General features: G+C 35.7%; 1 protein-coding gene across 13 annotated transcripts in view; it reads left to right on the top strand.

Annotated features, from left to right (window-relative positions):
• Positions 1 to 17,873, top strand: part of LOC137924755 (protein lingerer-like) — a 49,756-nt gene extending 31,883 nt beyond the window's left edge. For 8 of the 13 annotated variants that reach the window (XM_068768189.1, XM_068768185.1, XM_068768183.1 and 5 more), the window contains 14 exons: positions 126 to 298; positions 1,607 to 1,690; positions 2,274 to 2,384; positions 3,513 to 3,623; positions 4,325 to 4,409; positions 5,669 to 5,844; positions 7,727 to 7,825; positions 9,275 to 9,352; positions 10,306 to 10,426; positions 11,360 to 11,460; positions 11,974 to 12,093; positions 14,026 to 14,061; positions 14,754 to 14,852; positions 15,857 to 17,873. In XM_068768189.1, the coding sequence (XP_068624290.1) occupies positions 126 to 298; positions 1,607 to 1,690; positions 2,274 to 2,384; positions 3,513 to 3,623; positions 4,325 to 4,409; positions 5,669 to 5,844; positions 7,727 to 7,825; positions 9,275 to 9,352; positions 10,306 to 10,426; positions 11,360 to 11,460; positions 11,974 to 12,093; positions 14,026 to 14,061; positions 14,754 to 14,843 (1,385 nt within the window). In that variant the 3' untranslated portion in view covers positions 14,844 to 14,852; positions 15,857 to 17,873. The remainder of the gene's footprint in view (positions 1 to 125; positions 299 to 1,606; positions 1,691 to 2,273; positions 2,385 to 3,512; positions 3,624 to 4,324; positions 4,410 to 5,668; positions 5,845 to 7,726; positions 7,826 to 9,274; positions 9,353 to 10,305; positions 10,427 to 11,359; positions 11,461 to 11,973; positions 12,094 to 14,025; positions 14,062 to 14,753; positions 14,853 to 15,856) is intronic. The other 5 variants (XM_068768191.1, XM_068768184.1, XM_068768190.1 and 2 more) reach the window with 4 other exon arrangements.
• Positions 17,874 to 18,367: the final 494 nt, after the last annotated feature.

The raw sequence follows: 18,367 nt of genomic DNA, 5'->3' as shown, positions 1-18,367 counted from the left end.
CACGTGTAGGCACATCTTTTTCGCCCGGCATTAAAAAGGTTAAATCATCACTGGTCACACACATAATGTAAACGTAAGTATATTTGATTTTATATGTATAGCTAATTTTTATAAATTTTCAACAGCACTAGAAAAGCAACTATCAGCGTCTATGAAGCAGCTGTCAGTGTCGGGCGCTGTGTCGGGCGCCGTGTCGGGTGTAGCTGGTGGCGTGTCGGGAGACTCCAACGCTCAAGTGAGCGCAGCCCCCGCGCCAGCACTGCACGCACCTCCGCATTACGCGCATCATAGGCCAAAGGTAAATATATTAACTACATTGACTGGTAGAAAATGCCTTTAAGCCATTATAAAATATATAATGAGTGTAAATAAATAAATACATTTCTGTGCAGTAGGATTAAGAAATACCTAACCATATATTAATTTACACCTAGCGAAACCAGAAATGCTTCTTTGAAGAAATGTTAACGTGAATAACTTACGCTCCGCGTTCTACGCTATTTCGCTTAACCTCTGCCACTTTAAACTTCCTAATCTGCTAGGTCATATCACTTACTTTTTTCGGTCTACAAATATCATTCCTGATTTTAACTTACAAAAGAAGAATCTCAAGCACAGACCTTTCTAGGGCTCGCTAAGCGAATGTGAGCTTGCCATTGAGGCCAGAATTGACTATGTTTTTGTACCATAGGTCTTCACAGAAAAATTTGGTAATAAAATTAAGATCATCTTAAAAAAGGTATGAAAGTTCTTGACATGCCTTCTGAGAAGAATCCACAGCAACCAATTTTTCTTTCTGATGATCGCTTCCATAAATGTCTTTATAATAATTGAATCTATATTGTTTGTGTATATATATATATCGTGCTTTTTGAAATTGAGTTAAACCTGAAATTGAGATTACATTTTAATTTGCGAAAAAAACTATTGAGTGTTATATATCTATCTATACTTATAAATAAAACTGAAGTGTTTGTTTGTAATATTTAAATGGCCGTTTTTACTATATGCATATAAATATATATGATACATATAATAATATTATGCATTGTTTTTATTATCAGTCTCTGTATTGGCTAATCTCTGAAATTGCTGAACCGATTTTGACGAAACTTATACTGGAAGGTAGCTGATGTAATAAGGAATGACTTAGGCAACTTGTATTTTAGAAAAATCTTATGTGCAAATAAATAATATTTAGAATGTAAACTAAAAAAAAACTGAAGATGAAGAAAGAAAGACGAAGTTGTTGATCAAAAATCATTATCCATAAATTATATTCAGGTGAAGTTTTGGATTTGTTGAGTTTCGACTTGTGTAATGTAATGTAAAAGTAAATAGATATAAACGAAATATATCTCGTCTCTGAAACAAGTCCATAGGCATTTCTGCCGAAACTATAACACAGTGTTGCAATAACGATTGGTTATATTACTGTTTATCATATAAACTTTCCGTTTCTCATCACGGAAACATATAAAGATAGAAAACGTAAAGATGACATTTAAAGAAAATACTTTTTGTCAAAGAAATTTTAATTACTATATACTTGATAGAGAACAAATAAGATAAGCTATAACATTAACCGATATTCTGTTGTTTGCAGACAGTGGGACAACAGAACGTGTATCCACACCACGCAGTATCTCATCACCCACCCGTGTACGGGGCCAATGTGTACGCGCCTCAGGTAATTTTAACATGGTTTATATATATTACAACTTTACATCACCATGATCATAAAGCAAGCTAATTGTGGTATGATACAAAAAATCAGTCGTTTCGGAAATAATAAATAGTGTAATGTTAATATATTACAATTATTTACTGTTTATTCGTCTTTGTATTATCATAAATTACTGGCCAGTTGCTTTGCATTTAAAAAAAATTGTAACTTCAAAGTAATCACTTTATAAAAGATGATTGAAATAGATGCTAAAGTTTTAAAACTTTTGATGACAAATGAGCTATACATTTGCCCTTTAAAAACTTTTACCTACATCTAATAATCCTGTACAGATTTTGGTTTCTTTAATAAAATTTTCAATCTGGTTTTGGCAAAATCAAGATTGCAGTTTCTATTTCCTGGAAAACCATCTTTCACTCCCCAGCTCATTGGTCTTAAAAAGCATTATCTAGATCATAATCAAAGGCTATGTTTTATGTAATTATATGATGATAAAGTTATATGGTTAGTAATTGGATAGGCCAATTGATAAATTATGTTTATCATGCGCGAAATGGTGTATAACTAGTACGATACAATTTTACAGGTGAACTCAACAAACACAGCCTCGCTAACGGGAGCATCTGCCATGACAGCCACCGCCTACCCCTCAAGTGTTACGCTCACGCAGTACCAACCAATCATCAACTCGTACCAAGTAAGGCTTTATTATGGCTATGTTGTAATTACTGTTACGTCACCTGATCACCGGCAGTCCCGTATCTGGCGAGCTAAGAACGGATTACCCCTTATGGACGACGAGAAGAGTCGCGGGATCTTTTTAGAGTACTACAAAAAGAATCATATGTGAGACCATTAAAAGGAACATGTAGGCAAAAAAAAATGTATAAAACTAGTCAAAATGAATACGTAAATCTTTGACGCATGTAAAGAAGATAGGACAGTAATAACTAAATTATAAAGGAATGTGAATGTAAGAATAAAGCGAATAAATAAGAACAAAGCGAAACATATCAAAGTGTTAACCTGTAGTATTCTAATGGGAAACGAACAAGAGTGAGGGGATGAATGAAAGGATATGTGAAGAATAAAAGTTGAATGAACAAATAACATCGAAAAGAACAAAACATAAAGTAATAAAATAATGAAAAAAAAATCTAAAAATAGTTCTTGTGTACCCAAGACAAGAGAAGTACTAGATGCCCCCAAAAATGGGAGCCATATGAAAATACTACCGTTACTCAGATCTTGATCCACTTTTTCAAAAAAAAAGTCGTCCATTTTTTGTGACTGGCCAATTAGGGCGAGGTACATCTTTTAAATCACAATTCCTGGATTGAAAATGCCCAAACCTAATTTGTGCTACTCCTACTGTTACTGCATTAGGTTCATAAATAACACTGATTATTTTGGAGGCCTGTTTTGCATTTTTTTTTTTCAAGTCAAATTTAAATTCGTATCTGAAATCTGCACGAGATATACTCATTTTGACAGAAAAGAAAAAACAAATGAAAATGGTTTGAAATTAAAATTTACTAACTAGTTTATTTTTAAAAAAATAACCTTTTAATGTCATGAAAACCAGATACAAATAGTACAGCCAAAAAGATTTTATAACAGCTGTACGGCAACTATAGCCTGGGAAGACCTGTCGTCGGAAGTCGCTGGATACAGGTCGCTTCCAACCAGTTTTTTTCGAAATCGAAGGTGGAAGCATGTGTTGAACAGTGGACATATTGTTGAAATGATCATGATTACTTAAAGATTAGAGTGTTTATCTAGTATATAAAAAAGGAAAGGGGTTGTGACATTTTTGTTCTTGCAGACGTCATCGTCGGCGGGCGCCTACGGGGGCAGCGCGCTGTACACGGCGGCGCCCTACACCGCGTACCAACCCACGCCGCAGCCCAAACCGCAGCCCAAGGATGCGCAGCAGGTACCGCTCATAAAAATATGCCTTATTTTGGCTAAAAGAACTGTGAAGTTCCATCCATCCTTTGTATGATACAATTTAAGAATTAGAAAGAATCAATAAAATCCACATAGCTGACCTCTAGTTGGTCAAAGAAATATGTGTACCAAGTTTCAAATCTCTAAGCCTTATAGTTGCAGTTATAATGATTAGTCAGTAAATAGAGGGATATCCTACAATGTTGCACATTGTAGTTAAAAAGTAAAATGAATTTGTCTTTAAAATTCTTTATTCATTCTTCAAAATTAAAATTATCCCATCCGATAAAACATATTTTTGTCAACTTTTTCCAGAATAGTCTTTCTCCGAAATAGCTTTCAAGGTCTTCGATTTGGTTTTTATCACCTCAATCGTAACAAACGGCGTCCCCGCATTTGTTATTTTTTTTGCTGAATAGCTAGAAGTCGCACGGAGCTAAATAAGGCGAATGGTCGCGGAATGAAATCAGTCGTGTTTTAACAAAAAAAAAATTGCGAAGAACTAATGCCAAATAGTATTCCAACTTTTGACAAACAAACACGTGGCAAATGTTATAGACTAGTCTAACCAATCTATAAAAAAAAGTTACATGGCTTTCTAATGTCCGGGAGTTTAAATGATCAATTTCACTTTACTTGTTATAAGTTCCATGGTCTCAGTATTGAAGTAACTATTTATTTTTCCAGTACGATAATTCGGTAGCGTCGAGCAACAGCCTGACGAGTACGTCCACCACACAGACTTCCACTGCCAAAGTAACCACCACGACTGGTGAGTGTATGAATAACTAACCATTATCTAATTTCAATAATTTACTACATTCTTACTTTTTTTACTTTAATTAAAATTACATATATCGACCTAGAGTTGTGAAGTTACACTTTTTGCGATCCCCTGGATATGTAACATCACAAAAGTTGGATATCCTTCCCCTTCCTCATACTATTGAAAATAAAAAATATAAAATAATGAGAAATTTTTTTTTATTATAATGATGAAATTGTATTATATTATTCATTTGACTGCATCCAACATCAGAATGTTATGCATGCATTAATTTGATCAAAGTCAAATACTTCGTTCAAATTAAAACAATATTTAATATTTTGTTGCAACAGGAAAATAATTTCATTATGAAAGCCTACCTTGTACTATGCTGACCCATAATGTCACAAATTTGCGACATATTTCTTGAAAAGGCAAAACACAAAAGTCGGTTATGTCAGGAATATTATAAAACCATCATGAGTTATTGAATATAATAAAGGTATGGGAGTGGTTGATCAGCTTAAAAAATTAGCGTACTTCCCTGTAATAAGATGTGTAAAGGAATATAAAATGTTCTTTTATGTAAAATACTAGCACGTCTTAAACAGGCATTGTTTTTATTCACCTGTTTTGAACAATGCCATACTCTTCAAAATCGTTAATAAAATTTCCTTTTTTTATTGTAACGTGAATTTAGTCTCAATTTTTTTTGTAATACAAAATATTGAAGGTTATCTCAAATCATACATATGTTCATATATCATGAAATAAATATGTTTTTATTATTTAGATGGACTTCTTAAATATATTACAATATATATTATTGACATTGAAGTATCTATCTCACAACCAAGCAAAAGTATTTTATCAAAGGCTCTATTTTACATTTAATTTTTTTACAAAATTGTGTAACAGCACACAAAGCTGGCTGCTTATTTGTTTTAGCTGATAAAGAATAAAACAAGTTAACAAATCCTTTGTGGGTCTGAGTGTACTTACGCATAGATAATATAATTCTCTATTTATCTCAGACCTTCCATTTCTTAGTTTTGAATCTAAAATTATATGTATATTAGATGTTATAGCATTCAATAGTTTATAGTTGATCACACATTTACACATGAAAATTGTTAAGTTTCATTTAAAAGATCAACTGTTGAGTTTTGGGTGGCTCTTCTCAATAGATGAGTGTTCTGAGCCGATGGCAGCTTAGTACTTTTAAATAATTTACTTAAATAAAGACAAGTTGATATGAATTGCAGTGACCGGCGCAAACGCGACGTCTACGAACGCGGCGGGCATGGGCGCAGGCGCGGGCGTTGGCGTGGGCGCGGGCGCGGCTGGGTACGCGGGCGGCGCGCTGTACGGGGCGGCCGGAGCGCCCGGCGCCTACACCTACGACGAGCAGCTCATGCGTGGCGCGCTGCCTCACCACATGGTACGTCCAAAAACACCGCCCCCACTAACGCGACCACCACTAATAAAAACACTAGACCACCACCACTACCACCACTATCGATACCATCAACACAAAAACACCACCATGGACAACCCAAAACCACTACCATCACTAAACACAAAACCACCACCAACCGTAACATTCACAAAAACACACACACATTCACAAAAACCGCTTACGTTATCACCATTAGCCCCATAGTCTTGTCCCGTATATATATGTGACACGGCTTTTTTAATATAAAATAAGTGCTGATACAGGTGTTGATATGTACAGGGAAAGAAATTAGTAAACAGATATCAGCTGATAAACGTGCATTTCAAGGTACAGGCCTCCCACAAAGATCGCAACGATAAACGGTATTACGCTACCCGCGCACTTGCCTATATCATCAATCCCGATGGGAGGTCAAATTAATATCGTATGCACGAGTGATGCGCCCCGCCTATCACCAGTTCAGGCGAGCAAATTCTTCAAGCTACGTAGGTGACTTTGGTTCTTCTGCGGATCTCTTCATTTCTGATTCGATATCGGCACATAGCTCTATGCTTTTATCTTAGGCTTTAGTAAATGCAAAGCCTTACACGGTAGAGTAATAGTGGTGAACTCTTTAATATATGGTACACCAACATATACTACAATCAATGCTTTCAAAAATAATAAATAATGTAATACTAATGTAAGTTCCGCCTTTACCAACATTGTAAAATGAATGAATAAATAAATAATATAGTATATATAGTAAAGTAGTAATATGTTTGTTGATCTTGACACTGTCCACACATGTAACATAATTTTTTTATCTATAGCCTTACATGTATATGATGGGGGATTTTGTCCCAAAAACTACTAAATACCGTTTTTTTGTTTCGTGGAGAAATCTTCTTAATGCGGTGAAAGAGAGTGGTTGAGATGTGAGGTTCTTACCTGTTAAAATATGCTATGTAAGACCTCAGTAGATACTGAGATCATCCAAAGATGTAGGAGCATCAAGATATACAAAGCACATCCGGAACGAAGACAAAGTTATGTTTGAGAAGGATTGCTATCATCTAAAATCTCCCACTAAACATCCTGAGTACCTTTGGAATGGCACCTGGATCTTTTGTGAAACGCGCCGGTGCCTCTCAGTATTGAGTCAAGGCACAACCCAGAGGCAGTCAATTTAAATCAATACATAATTATTTTGTGTTGCAGCCTTCTCAGAGTTCGCATGAAGTGGATTATCAAAACCACTCTTAATGCCTGTGAACTTTTTTATCTAATTTTATTTCACATGTTATGATGCTTACCTATCATATATCCCAATACCTATGTTGTTTACATATGTGCATTAAATGAACAAAAATCTTGTGCTGTTATAGTGACTTTTATGTGGCAATGATTTTAAACATTGACATCTAACATCTTATTGTGACTTTATACTTGTGTTGGAATATAGTATATGTATAATATAATAAACAAACAATTTTAAGCGGCCATTGAAGAAAAACGTGTTCTTTTTTGACAAAAACCGTTACAAGTGATTGTTAAAGATTCGTAACTTGTACATTGCAATAGGTTACAGGCTTTTGCTGGTTCCTTCATCTTATCAAGTTCGAAGAGATAATAGCGGTGTTAGATTTGCTTCTGTTGATCTCCGTTTAGTATTTCGTCATGTCGGCCGATAGACGATCGTTATATCGCGTCAAAGTTCGTCACGATTACCAGACGGTCCACATAGCATTATGGGGTCTACTCACTCCGCGTCTACGTGCTCGTGGTCCTTTGCTTTGTCTTGCTGAAGTGTGAAGTCCATTCGGTACAGCGTTCGACCTACTGGGGCTTGCTTGAAATAAAAAGAAAATGTGTTTTCCCCCAGGGCGGTTACTACGAAGCGGGCTACGTGGCGCGGGAGGGTACCTTCGGATTAGGAGGCGGGGAGAGATTCGGACGGACTGATGCCGCGTCACCGCAGCAGGTTGGTTTTCTAATGTATTTAAAGAAAAAACACCAACCAAACACCTAGTCAACAATGGTTTCAAAATTCAAATGTCAATGGGAAATGTGAACCGGTTTTCAATTTGGGACACCACTAATATTGCGGTCGAACGTTTTACCGAAGCGGACTTCGCATATTAAATTTACGGAGGCAATTATTGTATCAAATAACGGTTGACACCATATAAAGCAATGTTTTTAGATATAATAAATAAGCTAATGATAATATAGTAAGAAAAGACATATTCACAATTCGGATTACTACATATCAAAATAAATAATGTTTAATCTGTCTCTGCAGGCTCTACTGTTAAACGTAAAAGGCCTGTCCAATTCCAATAGAAAAAATTAAATAATATTTCATAAAATGCTAAAGTGATCGTTATTTTTTAGATTAAATGCGATAAAAATAAATTAATTTTGTGATTTATATTTTATTAAACTATAATATAATATAAATTTGATCTGTCAAACACGAGAAGTTCAATGTGAACTGTGTAGTATATTTTCGGAAATTATAATAAGTTTCTGCGAAATTTTCTATTATTTTTTTTCATAAGTTCATTCATTTAGAAACTATTTACAATCCAGTTTAACATAAATTTGAACTGTCAAACGCACAAAGTTCGAAGAGCACAGCCAAACTTTGATATCTCAATGCAAACTGTCAGACTAGCGAAGTTCAATGCAAACTGTCAAACGCGCGAAGTTCATTGCGAACTGTCAAATGCGCAAAATTTGAATTTTTTAAATTTCGAGAACATACTAAGAATTAGCAAACTTAAATGGCCTTAAATTTAAAATGTATGCATCCAGTGGAGTCATTACCAATCGACGATGTTATATTATACATATGACTAATATTACTGTAATATTTTCAAGTTTGTGTTGACCTATGACACATTTGTTACATAACACGGAAAAGTACAACATTGATGCAAAAGAAAAGTTTACATTGATGATATTTCATAATAAATGTTATTCTGTCTGTTAGTGTAGATGTAATCTCTGTATTAAATATACCATAAATATTTCCATCCATGTTGTAATTTGTGATGTTTGAACTTGAGTTTGTTATTATAGATACTTTGAGTTGTTTATTATATATGTAAGTTAACGGCATGGAGAATAATTAATGATGTAATAATTGTAGAGTAAGAAAAATTGTTTTCAATATTTGGATAATTACATATTAATAATAATTATCTTTTACTATCTGTCCATCCAGACCGTATACCTGAATACATTTCAATAAAAATATTTTATACAGCTATGGCAGGGTTATTGAAATTAGCTGTAAACACTTCAAAGTATTTTGTTGGCAAATGAGATATAAAATCAACCCTTTAAAGCTTTTAATTAGGTGGCCAAATCTTGTCTTAGTTTGTTATTGAAAAATCAATATTTAAATTGTATTACATTGTTACAGGTACCAGCTGCCCTGCCGCCTGGTTACGCGTACTTCTACCAGCCACCTCCCACGACCTACCAATATGGAGTATATCCGGTAAATAGCAAACTTTATTATTTACATATTACATGAAACGTTTATAAAAGTAATTTAAATTTTGCTTTACACATTTAACTTTTAATAAAAAGACACCCATTAGGGCATAGGCCTCCTCCAAAATAATTGTTTTTATGTAATCTGCATATACCTTTTATATTTTATATTTCTCTATGGGCCCAAGATATACGCTAGACAGTAATGCCAGTAGAATCGAGGATGCTTTCGAGATGTAGTGCTGAAAGAGATTGCTGCAAATCTTCTAGATCGGTGCTTCCCAACGTGATGTCCACGCCTCACAGGGAGACATTTTTATTGTTAAGGAAGCTTTAATATGAATATCTAATAGATTCAGGCGTTACTTTGCGGAGGTCTATCCTAAGTAAGAAAAGGACTAATATATAGCTACTTCCGCTATGTAACAGTAGTGCAACAAAGTGCACCGCCCGCCAGCAACCTGATAAATGAGCATGCGCTAAACAATGCGAATTACACAACTACCACCGTTAATTCACTCAACACGTGTTTCACCCCTCCATAGGGCATCCACAGGAGTAATGTTACACCAATTAGTGCCAAAGTTTCACTCGGTGTTTGGCACTAGTTGGTGTAAGCTATAGCTATATGTCAGTCCTTTTTTATTACATATTGTTACAAAAGGGACCAAAAGAATTTTAGAAAGGCATCATATTAAAAAGCTAAAAAATACTGCCTTTGATACTCAGTTTCCAAAGTGATCCAGGTTTAACCTCATGGATTAACGACAAACACTATAGTTGTCTACACTGACAAGTATTTGTTAGTTTGATTTTTTCCGATGTCTTTTCTGTCCTCAAGTAGTTATAAGCAAACTTAGTTTAAATATTTATTATCAGTCTGAAGAATAAAATTGTAAAATAAGTAATATAAAATAAAAAGGCAACACTTAAATGGAAACTCTCTCTGTGTTCTAGTACGGCGGCAACTCAAGTGTGGGCGGAGTTGGAGGAGTGGGCGTGTCCGGCGGGGCCAAGGTGTCCGCTTACTCGCAGCAGCAGCAACCGCCCTACGATGCGCAGGATTCATACAAACCTGGTGAGATACTACAAATATGCTGTACCGCCCCCGAGACTAGGCTCTTAAAGAACCCTTAACTTTAAAGCTGTTTATCTAACACATTCAAGTTGTCAAAGAGTATTTAAGAATACTGACTTATCATAAGCAAAGCATTATATACACAGAGACCTCAAGGCCTAATGAACTTGAGTTTATAACTTGTGATCACCCGAAGTATTCCATTAAACTTGCCTTAACACATTGTTGACCTGTCATGAGTTAACTTGTAATGGGTTTTTTGGCATCAATGTTGTTATCTCCTGGCAACCATGCAGTGCAATTTTTGGTTAGTATAATACAAGCCGTTTCTCTTGTTACTAAGAGCCGCCAAATGTTTGGTATAAAAGTCCCTTCTAATTAAAAAATAAAAAAAATAATGATGGAACATAACCAATAATCTATCAAAGAATTATACCCAGATACTTTATCTGATTGTCCGAGTGATTATGGATGAAATTGTGGTAATTGTGAAAATGATACTGCATTGGAAGAGCGCGATTCTAAAATAAAATAAAATATCTAGAATAAAATATCAAACAATATATATTATAGCATATACATACATAATAGATTAGATAGTAAAGACTTGAAAGAAGAGTGGAATGTATGTTATATTACACAACTTGGTGACGCTCCGGCTATCAGTACGATAACGGGTTTATTTTTTGATAGTGGTGTTTATTATTTAGTCGTTACGCAGACCAATTTGTACCATTCTCAAATGAAAGAGTTGCATAAAATTTATACTAAGACGGTACTCGGCTGTTGTCATGAGATGAATTTTCAATAAAATTGCTGGTCAACAATGTATTAACCATATCATATCTATTAGCGGTTACTATTTCAAAAATTAATGTTAGAATGTAAGTGTTATGTATGTAGATATGTAAATTTATTGCTGAATATGAACAGGGGGCGCATACTCCGGCAGCGGCAACAAGGCGGCGGGCGGCGGTGCGGATCTCGGCAACGTCATGTACAACAAGACGCACGTCGCGCTCAACAAGGTCAATGTGAGTGACCCTGAATGTTCTTTTTGGAACACAAAACTTTCACAGAGACGGGTGTCATACAACCCTTGGGCTATGTGTAGACCATTCATTCATTCATCACCAATTAAATTATTTGACTTATGAGGACCAACATTGCATTGATTTTTACATTGATTCAACATGCAATTTTGTTCAATTTTAAATTTTTATCTTTATTCCTATTATTATTGTTTCTTATTTTACAAATCTTTTGTTACTCTTTTATTTAAATTTTTAAATTATCTATTTAATTTTATTTTTATCTATTACTTTATTTAAAAACATTTAAAAAAATTTTGGCCGGTTTCTCTATTTTCCCTACTACCTCTAGATCCACTTTGCACTCCCGTTTTCCAGAAGACGCAAGTGGAAGTTCCTCCTCACTAGGCGACCGAAAACAGTGCAAGACCAGTCATCAAAAATATATTTACGGTCATATATCTTGCAGTGAGATATGTGATGATAATATATGATCATGAATAATTATTTGTTCAGAGCTACGAGAAGGCGGCGTTCCACAGCGGCACGCCCCCGCCGTTCGGCGCCGGCTCGCACATGTACATCCACGGGCAGCCGCACCACCACCCGCACCACCACGCGCCGCAGCAGCATCAGGTACTAACCATATACACGCTACCCTTTACATACGCAAGCCCGCAAGGTACTACACAATTCAATATCCACTACACCTCACTCGATTTTGCGGGAGTTTCTCAAACCACTTATGCTTCCACTGGTAACGCTTTCCGAAGTAGCAATGTCAGCCAGGTAATAATCCTAACCTTGTTAAGGTTCAACTCTCACTTAAGAGTGCTCGTGTGTGAAGGGTCAAGCTGAGATCCTCTGGTGGAAGGCCTCGCAAGAGAAATATTCAAATAGTGAGCTAAGGCTCCTCCGGTAGCCGGAGAGCTTAGCTACCTAAACGAGGTCTTAGGATAAGTGCCCTATGGGCCCTGTAAGTTCAAACGCGGGGAACTTGTAAATGCCACTTGGGCAATAGTTTAAAAACACGACGGTTATGTTAGATGACAAGTTCTCCCCCGTCTGCTCCACAAACTGAATGAATGCTTCATCCGTCTACCTCAGGCCTTAATTTCGTTAAACCTTTTCTTAGCTGACTTCCACTCAGCTAAAGGAACTTTCTTATTACGGTTCCTAAGATATTGCAATGAACACACACAAGTACGCATGATTTTGATTATATGTGTGTACATACGCCGCGTTTACACACGTTCTATAAGCAGCGACCTTAGTTAGTGATAGACTAAAGAGACTCAATTTCGAATAGGTTTAGATATTTTAAGATATACTGGTATGAATCATGGTATTTAAGGAAAAATGGGCTAGTGAACACATTGCTTTAATAGCATTAAAGCAGTATGAACTCGTACACATTGACAGAACTTATTGTATATGCACATAACACAGTGTACACTAATACACACACTTGCATGCATGCGCATTATGTACACTATAGCCATTAGTGCACTTTGTGGTATCAGGGAGTGAATCGTGCTTTTACTGTACTGCCCACTATTGGGATGATATGAGTTTTTAGACTTCACACTACGCCTTTCACACACTTCGCCTTTAATTTATCTGGGACAGAAAGATGATAATGATCTTACTTGTCTTAAATACATTGTCGTACCATGATATCTAATTATTAATCTCCTGTTTTTGATTCAATTGATATAAAGATTAAAATAAATTATATGGATAATTAATTATACTTCATAAGTTTACATACTTAATTAATGGTAAAAAGATACAAATGTCAAACTTGATAAATTGCAGGGCTGCTGAACATTTTATTTGGTGATTAAATTATAACACTGTAGATATAGCTGCATTGTTTTATATAGTGAAAGTTGGGTTATGTTTCTAAATCAAGATTTAGTTATTAAGAAATAAGGTGAAGTAAGTAATGTATATTTTTTTGGTGATGGAATAAAAAGCAATGAATTAGCTTGACTCTGGATCACTTTTTTCCTCGTAAAAGTAGTCTGGCTTTATAACTACTTCAAAAAAAGAAAAAAAAAAGGAAATTCTTATTGAAAAGTTATATACACCGACAATTCGTAATCATGTCCTCTGGTTAGTCGATAAAATGTAAAAACAGTTGCTGACTTGAGTTCTGCAAGAATACCATAGTGCTACATAATTTTGTCGTATTACATTCTCCAATAATAATCTTTAATATTTGTATATTAAGTTTTACATTTGTATCTTGTTTACATTTAGTGAAGTATCTAAACGTATGACGTTTTTTGATTTTAATATTTGACATTCATTATGGTATTATTAATTGTTAATCTTTTTGAAAGTCTGTGTTTTTACAAAAAATACACGTACCCACACAAAAACTATTTAACTACATTAGTTTTTATATTTATTATATCTATTTTATTAACACGATCTTCATTGAACGCGTATGTTTTTTCTTCGCATGATTTAAAACTAAGTTTTTTTTTTTAAATTTCTAGTGCATGCATTTCACTTTGTTTTTTTTTTATTGTATTTCTTAGAGTTTGCTTTCATTTGTAGATGGATGTTCGGGTGAACAATAGTCATAATAGGCGGGTAAGTCTATATATATATATATAAAATATATGTTTATTTCTCACATACCTCTGCATGTATTTGTGATGTCATATATATGTACATATATATCTTTATATGTTATACTGATGTACTACCCGCCTCTATATATTATATGTAGTGATTAACTAATGCTTTTATTTGCCTTTTTACAATTGTATTATAAGCATCATATTAATTTGTTATGAAAACACTCAGTTTTGTAGATAGAATTTGTATGTACACAACAACGCATTCAATGTCTTTTTGAAACATGAAAATTCGAGTTCATATTTTATTTAGTCTGTTATATTTGACAGATTGCTCTTTGGTCCTCGAGAATATAATTAATTGTGATTTGTTTATGATAACTATAACAGTGTAATTTTTTTTATTAATAGGAATGTCTATTGCTAAGTAAATTGATGAATTTATTTATCTAGGAAAACGATTCAAAAGCAGATGCATTAAAATGATACAATTAAGGGTTATGACAATTAAACATTCTTATGTTTTTTCTCTTCGTTATTCTTATTCTAAATAAAATAATAGTACATATTTGAAATTCCCGTTAAAATTTTCTTTATAATTTTACCAAAATTAAATTTAAAGGAGGCCATAGAACATGTGGCTATATATATTATCTATAAATTAAATTTGTGTTAATGTTGTTATAATCTGTGGTCATGTTGCAGCAGGAGAGCGGCGCAGGCGGTCGCAGCGCTGCGTCCAAGCCGGCGGCCAGCAAGCCCAACTATTCGCAGTCTTACTGGACACCCAATTAGCCCTTTTCGGTTAGTATTAATAAAATAGGCGTCGTGGGTTTCTCCACCCCCCCCCCCCCTCCCCCCACTGGCGGACCGCGTAAGAGCGGTCTTCATTTACAATATTGAGGAAGGCCCATGCTGTACAGTGGGTATAAATTGGCTGACATGTTGATGATAGGCTGCACATTCAAACTGTACTGTCAACACTTATGGGCAAGTAGTCGCAGTACAACAAAAAATAAAATAAAATTGTAAGTGTTTCAGTGTTATTACTATTTATTAATTTAATTTCTTATTATTAAACAATGATTACTTATAAAAAAAAAATTATGACATAATGATGATGAAAATTAGTTTCACTTTTTTGGTCATCTGTGTACAATATATACAATTGTACCCAGGTGGCTTCAAAATAGTACAATACAATTCTGTATAGTGTATCTTTGACGTGTAATTGATTTTAAATAACATTATAAAACAAAAACCTGTAAAGTCTATAATAGTGCAGTATTTTTAAGTGATAGTAGAGCTTTGAAATGAATATTTAAACTACTGTATTAAGAATATAAAAGTGACGACGAAAAAACAGTTCTGAGTGAGGGATTTTCTCGGATAAAAGATCGTGTTTGGTGTCCTCATAGTTGAAGGACGTCATTATAGAGAAGCTCTGTCTGATTCTAGTTTTATCAAATTGGATTCTTTCGGAATACTTATGATTAAAGTGCTTCTTGTAATTGTTCTTATATGGATAATATTGTGAATGAAATTTATTAGCTAATTAAATTATTTAGGCCAGTAAATAAGTCTGATTTTATTGACGCATAAAAATACAAAAATCAAATATCTGGGCCCTTTACTAATAATCATAGCTGTGCTGCTTTATGTAGCCGAGTAAGAATTCCTATTGTTGGTGTTCCTGTATAATATTTTGTCTGTTTTAATTTTGAGTTAGGACATCAATAAATCTTTTTTCTTCATTTCTCTACATAATCTATTGTGTTAAATTAAATATATTGAAATCTTGTTTGCAGGCGCACTTCCTCCAAGTCGTCCGACACGTGTACATAGAGCAGGGCTCGTCCTCACTCCCGCCGCCTTCTATAGCCCCATCCCTACCAAAGCCTGACCCCGTACCGCACGCACCACCGCTCGCCTCCTCGTCATCGTCGTCCAGGTCTTCACCAGCTTCAGCCTCCGCTGGACCCGTGAGCTTGGACACGCATGCGCCGACTTCGTTGTACTCGCGGATACTGACGCTCCTCAACTCCAGGGGAAAAGGCTTAGACACACAACGAACCGCTTCGAATGTCCCGAGACCAGAATTCAGTGCGCAGAATCAACCTAACGTGCAGACATCAGCACATGATGTTCACAGTGACCAAGAAACAAGCTTTAACGTCCAGAGACCAGCTATCGTCAAAAGACCAGACCTCAGAGTCCAGAGATCCGTGATAGATTTCCAAAGACCGCCTCCACACGAAATAGCCCAGAGATCAAGTAGAAGAATTCCAAAACCGTCGCTCAGTGTTCCTGAACCTATTCTTAACCTCCCAAGACCGGGTTTGAAAGTACAGAAACCGGCCTTAAATGTTCAGAAAACCGATACAAGTTCTGAAATTGTACAAACACCGGTCTCTACTGTGCATGCGATGTCTAGTGTGATTAGAACTACAACTGGAACTAACGAATCTGCTTTAAGTATGGGGCCTCCAACCAGTTCACTGGGACCGGTTTTATCTATCTCTGGACTACCAGGCCCACCAGGACCAATATTCAGGTCACCGGGACCGCAAACAAGGGATTTTCAAAGATTAATATCAGACACACATAGAACGGCTTACAGTTTTCAAGAACAAGCAATTGGACCATACGATCTTCATGGGTCAACTCCTGGATTACAAATGGATCTCAGCTCTCAAGTAACTGGTTTTCAGACAACATCTAGCGTGCAAGGATCAAGGGATATGTATCAAGACCAGGTTTCCGACTTCCAAAGACCGGGTTACTATTAGGACAAGCATCTGACTCGCGTGGACCAACGTCTGACGTCTAACGACGGTTGTTTTATAACAACTGGCTTGGCAGGACCACCTTTTTATTTTCAAAGACCGCAAATTTTGTTCGTGAAGTTAAAGTGGTGTCATGGATAAATAGTCCTTTGAAGCCAGTATCTGGCTCGCAAGGGAACAGGCTCCATTACATGCGTCGTTATCAAGGGCCCCGCAAGTTTTAGGGTAGACAAAATTTTATTCTCGCATCGCCTCCGCAGCGGTGTCGCGGCCGAGCCGTCAGCCCCGCCCAGTGCGCGGACACGCTCCCGTCAATTCATCGAAATGTAATAAAGCTATTATTGTTAAAAAAAAATTACCATGATTTGCGTTTCACATTAATCCGCTATTTATAGTCTCAATGTATTATTAATATGTGCTGATGTTGTAAAATAAAACTTTTAAAATTAATGCGAATCGTGTGGCAATGTTATAAAAACTATGTTAATATATTTCTTTTTAAAATCATTGTAGTGTAGCGGTGCGATGGTGTCGCGTCCGTAGACAAATCGGTAATGGCGAACTGCCCTAGTGTTTAATGTCGATGTTTTTTTTTTTCTCGGCGCGCGAAAGAGACGATTAGATAGTTCCCTCTCTTTCCGGCGCGCTATCCCAAGTCTCGCCGTACTTTCCCACGCGGCGCCATCGCCCTATCTCATTTATTTTCGCCGATAGGTTTACAAATTGTTTTTTTTTTATTAATAATAAATTAACGGTAGTTATGTATATCTTATCTCTATATATAATATGTATATGAATGTAAGTGTTTAGTGCGCTATGCGCGCTGAAAGTTTTTTTTGTATTTAGTTGACAGACTTTTTGTAATTAATATTATTGTGAAAAAAAAAACTATGAAAGTATGTCTTAGATGGATAATCGTAACGTAATGTAACTGGTAACCGTATTATGAAATAATCGAGGTCTTTTTTATGTGAACGAATGCTGTCATGATCTCGCGGGCATTTGGAAGTACGAGGGAAATATAATACATTGAATACGAGACGTATTTTTATTGCGGCGTGTGCGGTGTCGCGTCGGGACCCGAAGGTTCTCGAGCTGGTAGACGCTGTGTGGGTGGGTCATTCTCAAGTTGGACCGACCGTTTGCCAATATTTGGTGGAAACCTATGACGTACAGTTGGTGTCTTTAGGCTGACATCATAATTTTTTATCATCGCCATGGTCACTTACCATTTCAGCTGTAGAACATCCACCGTCTGGGATGTATAGGTATATATATATATCTAATATGTAAAATTCTCGTGTCACGGTGTTCGAACTTGAACTCCTCCGAAACGGCTTGACCGATTTTTACCAAATTTTACATGCGTTTTCAGTATGTCTGAGAATCGGCTACTATCTATTTTCCATACCCCTAAGTGATAAGGGTGGTCCACCCTTAAATTTTATTTTTAATTTTTTAGACAATTTTTTTGGTTTTTATTTTATTATGATACAGCATACAAAAATACATACAAACCTAAATTTTCACCCC

This window comes from Battus philenor, unplaced genomic scaffold (assembly GCF_028537555.1).
Source record: "Battus philenor isolate CCGP_79_NKW_IND1 unplaced genomic scaffold, ilBatPhil1.0.hap1 SCAF_24, whole genome shotgun sequence".
NCBI lineage: Eukaryota > Metazoa > Arthropoda > Insecta > Lepidoptera > Papilionidae > Battus > Battus philenor.
The sequence above is the reverse complement of the archived record's forward strand: the minus strand, read 5'-3'. Positions and strand labels throughout refer to the sequence as shown.